We start from the raw sequence: 15,176 nt of genomic DNA, 5'->3' as shown, positions 1-15,176 counted from the left end.
ATTGCCCACAAACAGATAATTCAGAATGCAGAAGAAATATCATAAAGGACATAAGGCACTGATTGGTCTTGGAACGCTACCATAACGTAAACTTTAATAAATAGTATGTTCAGCAAATACAAATATATTATCTGATCTTTTTGCACTGCAAATGAGAAAATGAGAGATATTCATATTAAAGGTTTATATAGCAAATATATAAACAAAATTAAAACAAAGTATTGTATGACTTACGGGTTTCTTTTTAGCATGGGCTAAATATTTTTAGCAGGTTTAATATATTTTATAAGCTAAAGGAAAAAGATCTCTGTTAATATTTATAGGCCACATTTCATCTTTAGAAAAAAAGCCTTGAAATAGTAACATCAATGTATTTCAGCACTTCCACATTTAAACCCACGATTTCTTGGCTGTACACTGAATGTATGCAAGGAAGGATTAGTACAACTGGGCAGAGCGCTGGATTCTGTGCAGTTCCTGTATGGAAGGAGCGGTTACTCCTCCCGTACGTTCCTGCCGAGGGCGGCCAGGTGCCAGCCGGACACACAGCCCCAATTCTTCCTGATGCAGCCTGTGCCTAGAGAGAACTGAGAAAGTCTGTGGCAGTTCCCGCCCGGCCCAACACAGGGAGTTATGTTGTATCCTCTTAAAGCAATGTACAGCCCCTGCACTATTCTTTACTGCCTGCAGTTTCACCCCCTGCAGTAAAATTAATATACATGGTTGCATGTGGCGTACTCCAGTCGCTCTAGCTGCACAATGGAAAACACCATTCTACATCTTGACATAGTCCCAAACACTGCTAGACATGAAACACCTAAATCTGCAGCTTCACGCACCTTCTTTAGGTTTTGAAATGGAAGCTATTTGAGAAATGATGAAAAATTCCTATAAAGATTATTTTTTGAATTTATTTATTTGAATTCCTGTAAGAATGCTCTAGCAATTCTCTGAAGATTAAATCTACCTTCCAGCCAATCACAGAGCAGGTATTTATCTTTTTTTTGAAGTTTAATTGAATTTCATTTATTTACACTTCAGCTCTTCTGTAGTACACGTAACTGTTTGGAAACTAAATTTTGCACAAAATTTTGCACAGATACTTCCAGCTTCAGAGATTATCTGATTTTTTTCCAGTAATTGGTATTTTAGTATAATATCTTATAACTGGCTTAACTGGACCCTAGCCTACTACACCAAGAAAACCTACAAGGTAAGTTTATCTTGTGAATGCACTAATATACCATAAGGAAAATAAGAAAGAACTCCATTGTTAAAGCCATTTAGCTTTGGGCCTCTAAGAACAAAATTCACACTACATTCCCATCTTCTCTCCCGTAGACTTTTACAGGAAATAATTTTTCATTTCCTAACTCTCCTCTTTTTGTGCTGCTCTCCTTTTTCAGGATAATAGTGATTCCCATTTCCATACTATCTGAAATGTCCTTTTACATAGCTTACAAAAAAAAAAAAAAAAAAAAGGGTAAGTAAAAAAAAAAATACGTGAAAAAAGCAATTCCTTCTTGCATTAGGAGAGACTGGCTAAATTATTAGACTAGGGGGTTAATTTCTTTTTCCTGCAGTCCTGCTAACTCTCTTTAGGCATATGGCAATCTTTCATTGCCTTAGTTTCCCTGCTTGTATTAAAGGATGACAATTACACTTTGCTACCTGCAGATTGCTTTAACACTGAAACATATGGCCTTTGGATTAGAAGATGATTAAGTAGATGTAAGTAATACTCTAACTTTGTGAAAACATTTTCCTTCCCTTTTAAAAATGTGCTGTGATGGACACCAGAAAATGCTGCAAACAGAACAAGCCATCACCAACACACCTTTTGACAGGCTAACTTAACAGACTGGACACTAAATAATTACATTCAGATCAGTTCCCAGAGAATAAGAATTAATGCTACAAATCCATCAAGAGTCCACCAGCATTTATAAAATGACCTAAGCACCACCAGTGTCCAACCAGTTAATGCACAGTGGAGAAAGGCTAGGGAGCAACAGACTGGCTGCTCCCAGGTGAGACTGTCTATAGTCCTTTTCCTTGAAAGTTCCTCTCACCACATTAAATAGTTCAAAGAGCAAAATACCTACCAAATAAGGCAATATTTGGAATTATTTCCCCACACACACATTAAGGGACAAACTTTTTTTTTTTTTTTTTTTTTAGTATCACTTAAAAAAAGTCTGTTATAGGCATCTTCTAAAGCTCTTGGTTTTTAAAAAAGAACTACTTAAAGCCTTTCACAATCCCACTCAGGAATCAGATTCAGTACTCTGAAACTGAAAAAGGTATATGTACCATGTCTATCAAAGCAGGATAAACACTGTCTGCTTATTGATATTAGCATATTACCAATGTAAAGCTTAGAAAGCACTTGGATCAGTGCTTCCTTAGCGCAAAAAAGTTTTATAAACCTGCAAGCCATAAACTAAACAAGAACTACTGAAACAATCCATCAGCTGCAGCAGGAAATCCGTGGTCCCATAATATTAAGGTGGCTTAATCTTAAAGGTGATCTAAAAAGGCTTTTTACCTGCCAAAGACCAATTCTGGGTTCTGTCTTTCTTCTGTAACAACTGACAACATGATTAAGAACTAAAATCAGATAAGAAATTGCATTCCATAAATGGTTTTAGTTGTTTGCAAAGACACAATCAATTTGGGAGGAGAGGAAGGAGTAAAGAAATGTGGCATAAGCAAGGAAGCATAAGAGAAAGTTATATTTAATGATTTTATTCTAAAACACATTTGCTTCTGTTAAGCAAATAATTAAATCTACCAATTGTGTCACATTTAAAATGGAATTTAAAAAAAAAAACTTTTTCATTTTTAAATTCCACAGCCCACTAAATTAGAAAGTATTTTCTGTTCATAATATACTTCTACTCCAATCTGAATACCTCAAACCTTCTTTGGAATAAATGAAAAGTATTGGCATACGTTTTGACATAAAGAACACATTCAGCACTCTCAGTTTTTACACACTGTGACGTGACTTTTCTCAATAACTTTGCAAATCTCCTGAGAGCATGTGTCGGATAGCTGTTAAGACTCCTAGTATTGGCAAGAGTTTGCTCTCTCTCAGCCAGGTACAGTAGCAGTTAATATTAGCTCATAGTACAGTACACTGTGTTCTGGATAAAAAGGCAAGGGTCTAACTATTTTCATAGCTTCTCGATATAATAATGTTTCAGTGGAGATCTACTACTGTTTGTTTCTTTCAGCTGATTTTTCTTCCTACTGTTCTTGGTTAAGTAGGATCCTGTTCTTAGTTCTGTTAGAAAGGTACTTTCCTATTAATTTTTTCTGTATTAAGAATATGTTTTTCCATGTAAACAGATATGGTCTGGGTTAAAACTTTCGCCTCATGAAATTTCTTGTCCTCTCGTCCTTTCCTTTGAAGAAAGAGAAAAACTACCCTTCCCTATCCTTCTTCAGTTTTTTTAATGTATTGTGTAGAATAAACAAATTTTAATGAAATAAACTGGGCTTCTGGTTGACTCATAGATAGTCCTCTATTTCTTCTTAAAAAGTCGGTTCTTACTTGAGCTCCCATTGCTACCCCCTCGATATCAAAGAAGCTTACAAACATTTGAGCCCTGATGTAGGTAAAAAGTTGTGTAATTTTGGAAATAACAATAACTATGATATCTGAAACTATGTTCTAAAAATGTAGATGTAAGCATCTGCTAGATCACTAGATTTCTACATGAAGATTGCAAAAGAAATTTCCCAGATCTGTAACGACAGTGAGCTACGCAGGGGCCATCACACTAGTTCACATCTAAAAGGGTACAACCCTAACACAGGCGATAAAGGAGGAAAATGAGAAAGCAGATGGGACAGAAGATTCTGCCTGAAAGCACACTAGCATTTCATTAAGTAAACAGAAATTAAAATGGTACAATGGTACAATTAAAATGGAACAAAATTCAGGATCAGTCAAGTGATTGCAAAAAAAAAAAAAATAAAAAAAAAAAAATCTGAGTTTCTGTTGCACTGCAATTGAGACACAACTGACCAAATTACATCACTGATAATCAGAAGTCAGAAAGGAACTGAAGTGGAAGCACTACAGCTTATCAGTACTTTCAGAGTCACTCAAACGTCCCACATTTCTACTTTCTGACAACTCGACCCTAATTTTTTATTTTCTGGTAGCAAAGAAAAGCAAAACACAGAAGCTACAAATCTAAAAGTCTTAATCTGCCATGAAACTAATCTTGAAAATTGAAGTGCTGATTATTAAGAAACGAAGCCAACAACAGAACCTTCTTCCCCAATGTGTTTATGCAGGTGTGCCATCTGGTGGAGATGTTTCATTTTCTTATGTCAAACCTCAGTGATGGATTTTTATTATTTTAAAATACATACTGAGATTCAGCAGCAGGTTTTCAAACTATTGAAAAGACTATGTGAAAGGTAAGGCATACAGGCTAGTTGTATATCCAACCAAGGAAGCCTAACAGCAAGCATGTGAACATCTTAACCAAGAGTAACTGATAAAAAATGCTACCTTCAAGTATATCAGCAATTCAGGACTGATAGAGGCAAACACAAAACATACAGGATCTGGTACAGGTTATTACCTCAGTCTGAAGACAAATATCCCCAACCTGGAAAGCAGTCATTATTATAGGATGAAGGTATTTGAATCCAACTGTTGAGACACCACAGCCTCTTGACTGACCTGCCACAGACTTCATGAGCACAACTAGAAGAAAGGCACACCATCTGCTCACTATCCTGTTTAACAACGAACTGCAACTGGATGTCTCAGGAACATTAGGAACAGGACAAGCACACATAATCCTCTTTACTAATCCCTTTCTTGTCGCCATTTTCAGCTTAGGAATCCCTTGGGCTGGATGTAGTTTCCTAGAGCTGCAGTAATGCAGGTAAACTTCTAGCATCTGTGTGATTTTTTGTCAATGAATTCCATACCTCTAATTGCACACTGCATTAAGAATCACTGTCTTTGGTTTCTTTTGAACCTGGCTCCATCTTCATTCTGTGCCCCCTCATTCTGGTACCAGGAAGGACAGCAAATAATCAACACCCATCTTTTCGAAGCCATTTATGACCTTGTAGATCTCTGTGACATATCCCCATTAAAACTTCCTCCCATTATCACATTTTTCTTCAGAATGGGAAGTATTAGTTTACTAAGTCCCTAATACAGAAGTTATACCAGAAATTATTACGAATTTCCTTTCCTGCCCTCTCTGAACCTTTAACAATTCTAGCATATCCTTTCTGAGATGAAGAACCAGAACTGCACGTAGTATTCAAAACATGTAGATGACCGAGGCATTTGTAGATAATGACATTCTTTGCTCTGTTTTTGCTCCTTTCTAAGGAATTTTAAGAAAGGATTTCCTTTAACTGCTAAAAGTACTGAGCTGATATTTTCTTGGAACTACTCATCACTTCCGTAAGTTCATTTTACTGCTGAGTGGCTCACTCTCTTCAAAACTATCATTCAGTATCAGCTTTTGTCCCTACTATCCTGCGTATCTTTGCATCATCATCATCAAACTGTGTCACCTCACCACTTGCCTTCTTTTTCCAAGTCACTTGTGAATATGTTGAACATTACTGGACTGCAGAACTCTACTGGTAACCTCCCTAGTCTGCAAGGACTGATCACGTACTCCACTTCTTTTCAGTTTTTTAACCAATTTCCACTTATGCTACAGCTATATAGTTTCTTTTAAAAGCTTTGGTGACAGACCTTGTCAAAAGCTTTTTGGAAATCCAAATATTCTGCATTTTTTGCCAACTAGTTTCAATGGAATCAGAAAGCAAAAGCTGAGCAATTTTCAGTTTCAAACTAAGGTGGAGGAATTTGTCAGTGATAACAGGTCTTGTTTTAATCTTACCATCCATTGTTTCCATCTGTGCCTGATCCTAGACAATAAAAATGTCTACTCTTTAAAAAGCTCAATGCCAGATTAAGACATCTGTGCATTAAAATATCTGTGCTTTCACCATATGAACCTCTGTTTCTGACCAAATGGAGGCCAAACATAAGATTTTCAGTCCCAGAACTCCAGTGCTGAATTTTCACCATCAATCTTGAAGTACAAACCTGGAATCTTCTTGCTTCCAGGTAAGAAAAGGATGAGCCTATGTTCTCTTTACTACTACATTTTACATGATTTAAGATATACAGTGCCTTCAGAAAAAAATGCAGTTATAAGGTCTGGCCTTTTGTATTAGAAACTGATCTGTAATTCAAGATTGAGTGGAAACCTTACCACACCTGGTCCACTGGAAATTTCAGAAGCACTTCTGCTACAGACAAGGGGAAAAAAAAAAAGTATATGTCTAAAATATATAAAGTTGAATGCTTACTTGGCTTTAAATGGGGAATCAGAGACGGCATTTTTTGCTTCCATCAAACTCTCATATTCCTTTGCCCTGGAGGAGAAAATATTCATTATTATTGACTACTAAAGTGTACAGGATGTAATACCAGTGAGATAATTCTAACCCTTGGGTTTTTTCTGTTTCATAGTAATGCATGGCATTTCTGTCAATTCTGCCCTGTCATAATTCATACTGATGCTTAACTATTGGCCATTAACAATTTAGAAGTAATATGACTACTTTACAATAACATCAGTACACAAATGGTGTATTTAAGTTGACATTCCCAATGGTAGAAAATGGTACAAGTGATATATACAACTGGAGTAACTTATTGCTTATTATAAAATCATCACATTCATCTGATGAAAATATTAGTAATTTAGACATGTAGTGCAGATCAGAAGATCACTACATCACAGAGATTATAATTAACATACAAATAATTTGTTATATTTACAGGTACAGGAGTACTTTTTATGTAACTAATGACTGTATTGTAACATAACGAACCTTGTTAGGCATACAGCACAGAAGTAAATACCTCCAGGTATGACTGTTTTACTGCTGGAAACAGAAACACAAACCTCTCTAGTCCCTTAAAAGTATTATTTACACTGGCCATATGCCAAAAAGTAGCAAGAGGTAGACAAGACTTTTTTCCCCATTGCTTGTTTTGACTCCAGCCAGCCTGTGCCAACAGGTGAAAATCATCACCAGCTCATCAACCAAAACAGGATGCACAGTAGTAATCCTGTAACCATTTATAACGACATACACACACAAAGTTAAACTAATCCAGACGTTACAGTGATGCAGAAAAATTCAGTTCTCAGAGACAGGGCCCTGTGATGAAGAAACATCCAGCAGGCAGTAAAAGCATTTAGCTGTTAAAAACATTTGATCTGTTAAAATGGCTCTTCTGATTTTTGTTCCAAAGACTTCACAGATGCAACACAGATCTCTAAGGACTTCAGGGAGATCCGCCGTTCAAGCCTCTTGAGGTTGTGTTCTCAGATGAACAAGGGACATCATCACTTGTGGCTTGGAAAATTCCTCAAAAAAACTGTATACACACCTGAAGGAAACCTAATTGGCATGCTGGGCTAAATCTGTGATTAGGTATGTGATCTGTCTGTCTCTACCAAGAGCACACATAACAAGCCCCAGAAAGAAGTGCCAAAAGCCCCTCAGGACAGAAGCAGGAAAAAAAAAAAGAACCACCTGCCTCAGGGCAACTTTCACCCATAAAAACGGTGTTTCCTATTAATTTTCAAGGTATTCTGAATGTTAACTGCTGTCAGTTGAGACTCACGACAACTTTACAAACGTCCAGTTGTTTTGTTCAAATCTAAGATTTTGACAATGTGTTCCAATAGGAAAAATGGGAAATTTTCCAATGGAAATTAGATACATCTATTAACCATTTCTTTATATTTTCTGTTCACCCAAGGGGATCAAGTTTTCCAAAGCTACTCAAATTTTCCCTCAGCTTGCTTAACCTATACAACTTATGCTACATGCAAATATTGTTACGTTACCACTAGCTCTGATTTGTGGATCATTAATAAAGCTATTAATCACAACTGAATTTAGTATTAAACATGAAGGTGAGATTCCTTTATTAACCTTTTGCCTTCTTTCCTGCCTCTTAGCTAGAAACAACACATTTCAGCTTTGAGTTTTGTACAGACAAGTCAGTCTGTTACTAAATGAACATGACTGGAGTGGTTTAAATCCACTGCAAAGCATATCTCAACTGTATATGCTTCCTAGCTGGTAACTACATCTCTATTGCTTGAGGTTAGCTTTCATCAAGCCTTCTTTTGCCATGCAGGTACCAAAGTATTCTTCTGATGGCAGCTCATACATGTTAACCTGAGGTAATTTACTTAGCTATATATCAGTTGTTACTATAGCACCAGTTTAATGGCTTAGGGTTATAAATATAATTAATAAGACTTACAAAACTTCTCAACATATCTAATAACCCATTGATCACAATTTGTCCCCTCATTCACCTTTGCCCTTCATTGCTTTGATATTGTAATAGTGATTTAAGATCTAGAAACTCAGGAGAGCAACAAGAACCTATTTGAATGCAGTTACTTTTTTTTTTAATGTTTAAAAATATCACATCTTCCCAGAAACTCAAATGAATGTATAATTTCAAGTCTTGAGATATAAGGGGGTTTGTTGTAACTATTTCTTTTTCTAAGAAGAATAGTTGCAAATATGTACCAAAACATGGTTTGTAGATAATCTGCTAACACCTGTGAAACTATGTGAATTATCAGCATCAAATGCTCTTCACCTTCAAACCATCCTCAATAAATTAAGTACTTTATCTATATATTCCACCTAAGTTTTGAGCTGAATTTGAGCAGTAAACTCCCAGCCATCTGTTGGTAGTACTGTCCAGATTGTTGGGCAGAAACATACCAGACATTACCTGAATTATTTAATGTAGTATTTCATATTGTAATTCTGAGGTTATTGCTTTAATTGCTTTAGCCACATAACTTAAGATAATCCTCTTTCATCTTCTGAACATGGAAAACCTCCCCACCTCACCAGTAATAAGCTTACATGGAGGAACATCCAGGCACTATTTGTCATTACTATGCCTATTACTATTACTCAAGTGTCAATTATAGTAACTGTAGAAGACTGGCAAGACTTGCATGGTTACAATTAATTTCCCAAATGGATCCCCTCCATCAATTTTTTGTTTGAAATTCCATGGAACAACATCTGCTTCATATTGCTACATTTTTATTAGTAAGCCTTTTGTGTTAACATTAGAAAACTCATGGTGAAATCTTCAATTTCACTCTCAGTTATCTTTAAGGACAGTAATCCCATTGAAAAGTTTAGTCACCCTTTAAAACTAAAAACAAGCTTAATGAAGAAGAATTTCACATCTCGCCAATATAAGTCCTCTTAGATTTTGAAACTTTCACTGTATTTTTCAATAGTATATCACCTTTGTAAAATGATGCCCCTTTATTACTGTTCTAATTATAATTTTGATGATGAATATGCTGACTCACCCAGCAGTCTGACACATAAGAATTCAAAACGTTCTGAAAAAGTTTTTCAACTGTCAGTGCCAATAACAAATGATTATTTGAACTTGTGTTCCTAGGTCTGACAAATCTTTGACTAAATTCAACAGAAGCAGCTCTTGAGAAAGAATTAAAATTGGACTTGATAACTGCATTAAATCAACAGGTAATATGAATAACTCTGCATCTTGAGCAATCAGAAACCTGGAAGAATACGTTATCTGGTTTCAACAGTGTCTTCTAATGTGATATTCAGATAGTGGATTTGCTCATCCGAAGAGGAAAACAATTAGAAACAGTAATACATCGTAAAAGTACTGTGTTTTTGAAGACTAACATGCCATTATTAGCACTATTATGAGCTAATAAAACATTTCATTTTTACTGTAGCTCTAAAAATCCATTCAGGTGGTTTTCTCTTATCTGTAATCCTTCTTGCTCAAAAACAAGGCAGAGAAAATACACAACAATGATTCTTACCTTCTGAGAAGTATTTCTAGAGATAAATGCAAAAATATGTTATAATATTCAGTTAAGCATTAACCTCAGCTAGGGACTATTCAGCTATAAAGACTGACACTGCCAGTTCATGATATAATGATGCCCTGCATATCATACTGATTTGCAGATGTCACTTTTTAGACTAATAACAAATTGCAGGTCTGACAACTCACTTTCCATTTTAAGATATTTTTAACTTTCTTTTTGTTGTGACAGGCAACAAAAAATGATTACATTTAGTCATAGGATTTGACACTACAGCAGGCTGACTTCTATTTGTTGATTACTATTGATTTTCTTTGATACTTCATTTAAAAATCAATAGCTAGAAAGAAAAATAGGCATGGTTTACACAAATTTAAACATGCTATTGTATGCTAGGAGAGGCTACAGTTTTGGCAGGGCCCTGGCATCCAATTATGAGAAAAGCTCTTAACAGGTGAAACCAAGGGCTCCAGATCGATATTCAGTTTTCTTTCTCAATCAGAGAAAGTGGCCATAAATTAGGCTCATCAGTATTATTTTCAAGACACTCCCAAAGCAAATAATTTTAAATTTTTTTTCAGCCTTCCACTGCACTCATACTAAAGGACAAAAGGTAAAGTTTAGAACAAAACGTAAAGAAAAAAAAACAAAGAAAAAGAAATTTGTACTACCTGGAGTTCATCCGTGCCTTTAGCTTTTTGGCTTTCTTTTTAGTTTTTTGTTTCTCCTCTCCATCTTTTAACGGTTCCACAGGAACAGAACTCTCAATCACAATATCCACAATGTACTTTTTTAATGATAGGTGTTCCTGCAGAAAATATTGGAATAATATTTAATCTTACAGTATCTAATGGAGATTACAGATTATCTTCCCAGGAAGCATCAGTGATAAATATTTAACAAAAGGTTAAGAAAGTGAAGAAAAAATTTAAAATAAATTTTGGAAAAGAGATTATTTCATACCGGAGAGAATACATCATGGGTATTACAAAGAGAAAAGGGAGAATATTGAGAGAAGAAAATGAGGGACAATATTTATTCTCCTTTACAAGAAACTGTTACCTAACAGGTATGAACTCCAAGTTGACATCCTATCTCTTCTCCAAGCTGCCTTTTACAGCTACACAAAACCAATGCCCTGCCCTACCAACGTAACTCATTATATTAAATGAACTAATTCTGGTTTATGATTTTAACTGTTCATGAAAATCTAAACTTGTCTTAACTTTTGTTAAAATACATTGAAACTATTCACTACTTACAATGCTACCATTTATTGATGTGAATTTTACTTTTCCTCTCACATTAACAAATTTGTATTTAAGTAAAGTATTGGTAAAATCTCCATTGCCCACAGAAGAAACGCTTTAATTACGAAATAGTACAGCTTTGACATAATGGCATGCAAGAGAAGGGAATGTGATTACACCATGTGATTTTACATAAATGGTTTGTTTCTACATTTTTAAAGAAATGTTACAAAAAATTTCCTGTTTCCTCAGAGGTACTTTCAGTGAAAGTACAGACTACCCTGATGCAGCTCAAGGTCTACATTTAAAACAAATGTTTATAATTTAGAGATGCATAACCAATAAAGCTATTCCCCTAAAGCTGTTCTCAACTTTGATTGACCTATGCTACCCATGAATAGACATGTAGGTACTTGTAACAATTCCCATGACCAGCGGACTATCCAGAAACTACACATGCAAACAAACCCCCCCAAAAACCCCAAAACCAAAACCAACCAAACAACCCCCCAAAAAAACCCCACAGCTGCTAAACTATTGACTACTTTATTTTTCCTCAGTTCCCTCAGGTTAGAAACTTACTCAAAGTATTCTACGCAGCAAGTTAGATTTCAACGACCAAGAAGGATTTCTACTCGAGTGCACCTTCTAAATCTACTTTTCAATTTAAATGTGCATTACTGAATTTAACCTCTTCTGAACTATCAATGTACTTCAAACCCTTGTCAGCACAAGAAACTTACACAAATTTCATCAACACAATTTTAAAAGTGACCCACTTAAACCACTACAATGCCCTCAATTAGTCTACTTCGGCTGAAAAATATGTGTAACCTGATGTTCTGCACAATATTGCAACGTCCTTCTATGATAATAAAAGACTAACATACACACCATTGAAATCTCTCGTACAAATACCTCATTTGCAGCAACTGAACACCGTATCTCCATGCATTGTGGCTGCTTGTACTACCGAGCTACAAAAGCCAAATGTATCAGGTTTATTTTTACAAATAAACAACTAGTTTAACACCAGTTATTAGAGTATATTTAGCATATTTTTAATATACTGAGGCTTTTTTTAGATTTGTTTTCTTATAGAATACTGAACACATTATGAAGTATATGTTGCCATTGCTTATTAGGATAATTTATCCTTTGAAGTGATTGGTGCCACAATCAGATACAGTTATTCCTTCCTTTTTGGTTACTATCCTTCAAAGTAAAAGGTGAAGTGTTAAAAAAACCCCAAAACTTATAGACCATATTTTCCAGAAAACAGCCTATATTTTCTTTCACTGATTCAGGAAAATATTATGCCTGTTGAAAACAAAATAAATATCTGTGAAATTTCCTGGAAAAGGACCATTTAGTTTTTGTAAAGCATTGCAGCATGATATAACGTAGCAATATATATTTGGTCAAAATAGTAACTGAAATTTCTATCTTAAATCATATAAATGCAAAATGAATGCTGAATTAATATTAGACAGAAGAAATCAAGCATAACAATCTAAGCAAATTCTAAAAGTAATGCTGACTTTAACTTGGCTACACAACCTACCCTGTATAACTCCCAGTACACCTGAACATTTTTTCCCCCCATGTATTGTCCAAGTTGTTCAAACCATGGATATTGCTACATCCATATGTAACAGTAATTCTAACAGCTTTTGTAAGTGCCATGTGTGTCCCCCAATATTATCCATTTAATTTTAGCAAGAAGTGCTTAAAGGAAAGCTTTCTTAAGGTATCTCAAACGGCTGTCCCCTTTGAGCATGATACAGTAGCGTAAGACTAGCAAAATACCCCAGTTTGTGATGAGTTCCTAACCAATCTGTAGTAGCACAGAACATAAACCATCCCAGTGCTGGTTATGAAAGCCCAGTTCATTTTTTCTTCTCAGAGCGATGTATCCCTGAACACCTACTTAAAAATAGCTTTTCCCTTAAACTTTCTTTTAAAAAACAAAAACCTGGTCATAAGGCTCAAACTTCACAGGAAACTGATGGTTTCAAGTTTTTCAACAGTACAAAAAGAAAGGACTTCCTCAGAACAGACTATGACACTATTCCTGCTTTGCTGCCAAGCTTCAGGGTACTTAACCCCTGACTTTTTGTGGATGCTCAGTTATTATACTAAAAAAAAAAAAAAAAAAAAAAGGAATTATTTCGGTGGTATTTGATATGTACATCCCTGCTTTCCAAATTGAACTAGTACACCTTAGCATTAAAATTTACCATTAGTTTACTTCATGTCTTATGAATGAGATGAAGCACTTAAAATATACAAAACTAACAAGGACTATTACTATAGTGCTACATCATCATTCAACAGTGAAACTTGTTTTCTGTTTCATCAGATCTTTAAACTATTTACTATATCCTCCAAAGTGACAGCAGAGCAAAACGAAGTTAACACCATGCTTTGAAATGGACACCACCTTCCAAAAGGGGCAGAACATCTCCACCCAGGTGCAGTCAGCCTGCCGTCCTGCTGCACAATGGCAACCGCAAACATGGTATCAGACTTCTGCTAGGCAGAAACGAGCAAGACAAAGCCTTGTATGCCCTTAGCAGACACTCATCTCTATTTCCTAATTTATCTGTGGCTTAGCAGCTGACTCGAAGAGAACTACAGGGTTCAACAAGCACATTCATTCATCAGCCTGTGAGGGCCAAAAGAGGTCTTGCTGTCAATAGCACACAGGATGGTTACAAACCATTTTGTTCACATGAACTCAAGCACCTTCGTGAACGATGTTTCTCAGAGTTCTCAGCTTTCACGTGTGGCAGGTTGGATTAATATCAGACTTCATACATACAGCTCATTAAAGTAAGACTAGAGCAATAATACCTTGTGTCACAAAAACAGTCACTTTTTGAAGGTATAGATCAAAGCGTAGGATTATCACAGTAGGCAGATCTACACCACTCAGGTGTGAAACAAGTATAACTAATAGCTTGGTATTGAATGACAACTGACATCTGAAGATAGCTGCTGCTATGTTATGCTTCAGAGCAGTGTAAAAATATTTATTCCCATGTTTTATTAAGCTCCTACTAGTTACCTGAAAAAATAAAGGTTTTTAAATCCACTGAATCACAGTGAAGTACAATCTGTCCAAGCCTTTAAATACTTAAATTCATGATTAATTTTACTTGCACAACCATTGGTTGGACAGGTTAACATACCAAAAAAGTAACTGCTGTAAGCGTACGAAAGTGAGTGAAGCCAGTGCAGTATTTAGAAAGTAAACTTGTTTCATCTTCTGAATGCTTTTATTTAAGCAATAATGAAATTATTGAATTTCTTTTTTTTTTTTAATTTCTAATAGAGGTAATGCACAATAACTGGGTAATCTATTCAAGTCTTCCTGAAAGCCTTTTGCCTTTTTTTATTATTATTTTTATATAAGTAAATGCTAAATGCAGTAGGAATTATTATGCCTAATTTACTCTCTCCATAGAGGCATTCGGGGTTTGTTTTTATGACAATGTGAAGGGGCGTTACTGGCCTGATTCTGTGCTATGTTGACTGATAAACAGCCCAAACCCTCAAATATTAGTAAATCATCAGATCTTTGGAGACTTTCGGCCATTACAAATGCAAGGCATTACTAAGTAAAGGCTCTTTTCTAATGAAAGCTTCTGATATTGAGATCTGTATTCACACCTACCAAAAATGTTCATTGCAGCTTCCATTTCTATACTAGTGATCTCAATTTTAGCTGCACAATTTGTCAAAAGCTTTGTTTTTAAGACTTATGTAGGACAAAAGACTTATGTAGGACAAACCCAGTGAAATTACTAACACAACGCTTTTTTTCTCAGGATTAAAATAGCACCAGCTGTGATGGTCGTTATGTATCAGATTTCTGCCATCATTTTTCATACTTGATAACTCATCTTTTAAGTTGCACAGCTGAGATCAAGTACGTCGCAAAATAAGGTATCAACTTTCCTGAAGATGGCAGAATCTGTGC

General features: G+C 35.5%; 1 protein-coding gene across 2 annotated transcripts in view; it reads right to left on the bottom strand.

The window, feature by feature from the left end:
• The window catches only part of SCAPER (S-phase cyclin A associated protein in the ER), a 168,083-nt gene that overhangs the window by 81,147 nt on the left and 71,760 nt on the right, over positions 1-15,176 (bottom strand). For both annotated transcript variants that reach the window (XM_082321353.1, XM_082321354.1), the window contains exons 21-22: positions 10,613-10,749; positions 6,373-6,438 (exon numbers count right to left, since the gene is read on the bottom strand). In XM_082321353.1, coding sequence (XP_082177479.1) covers positions 6,373-6,438; positions 10,613-10,749 — 203 coding nt within the window. The remainder of the gene's footprint in view (positions 1-6,372; positions 6,439-10,612; positions 10,750-15,176) is intronic.

This window comes from Platalea leucorodia (assembly GCF_965183815.1).
Source record: "Platalea leucorodia genome assembly, chromosome: 9".
NCBI classification, from domain to species: Eukaryota; Metazoa; Chordata; class Aves; order Pelecaniformes; family Threskiornithidae; genus Platalea; species Platalea leucorodia.
Note: the sequence above shows the minus strand (reverse complement) of the source record. Positions and strands in the feature narration are given on the sequence as shown.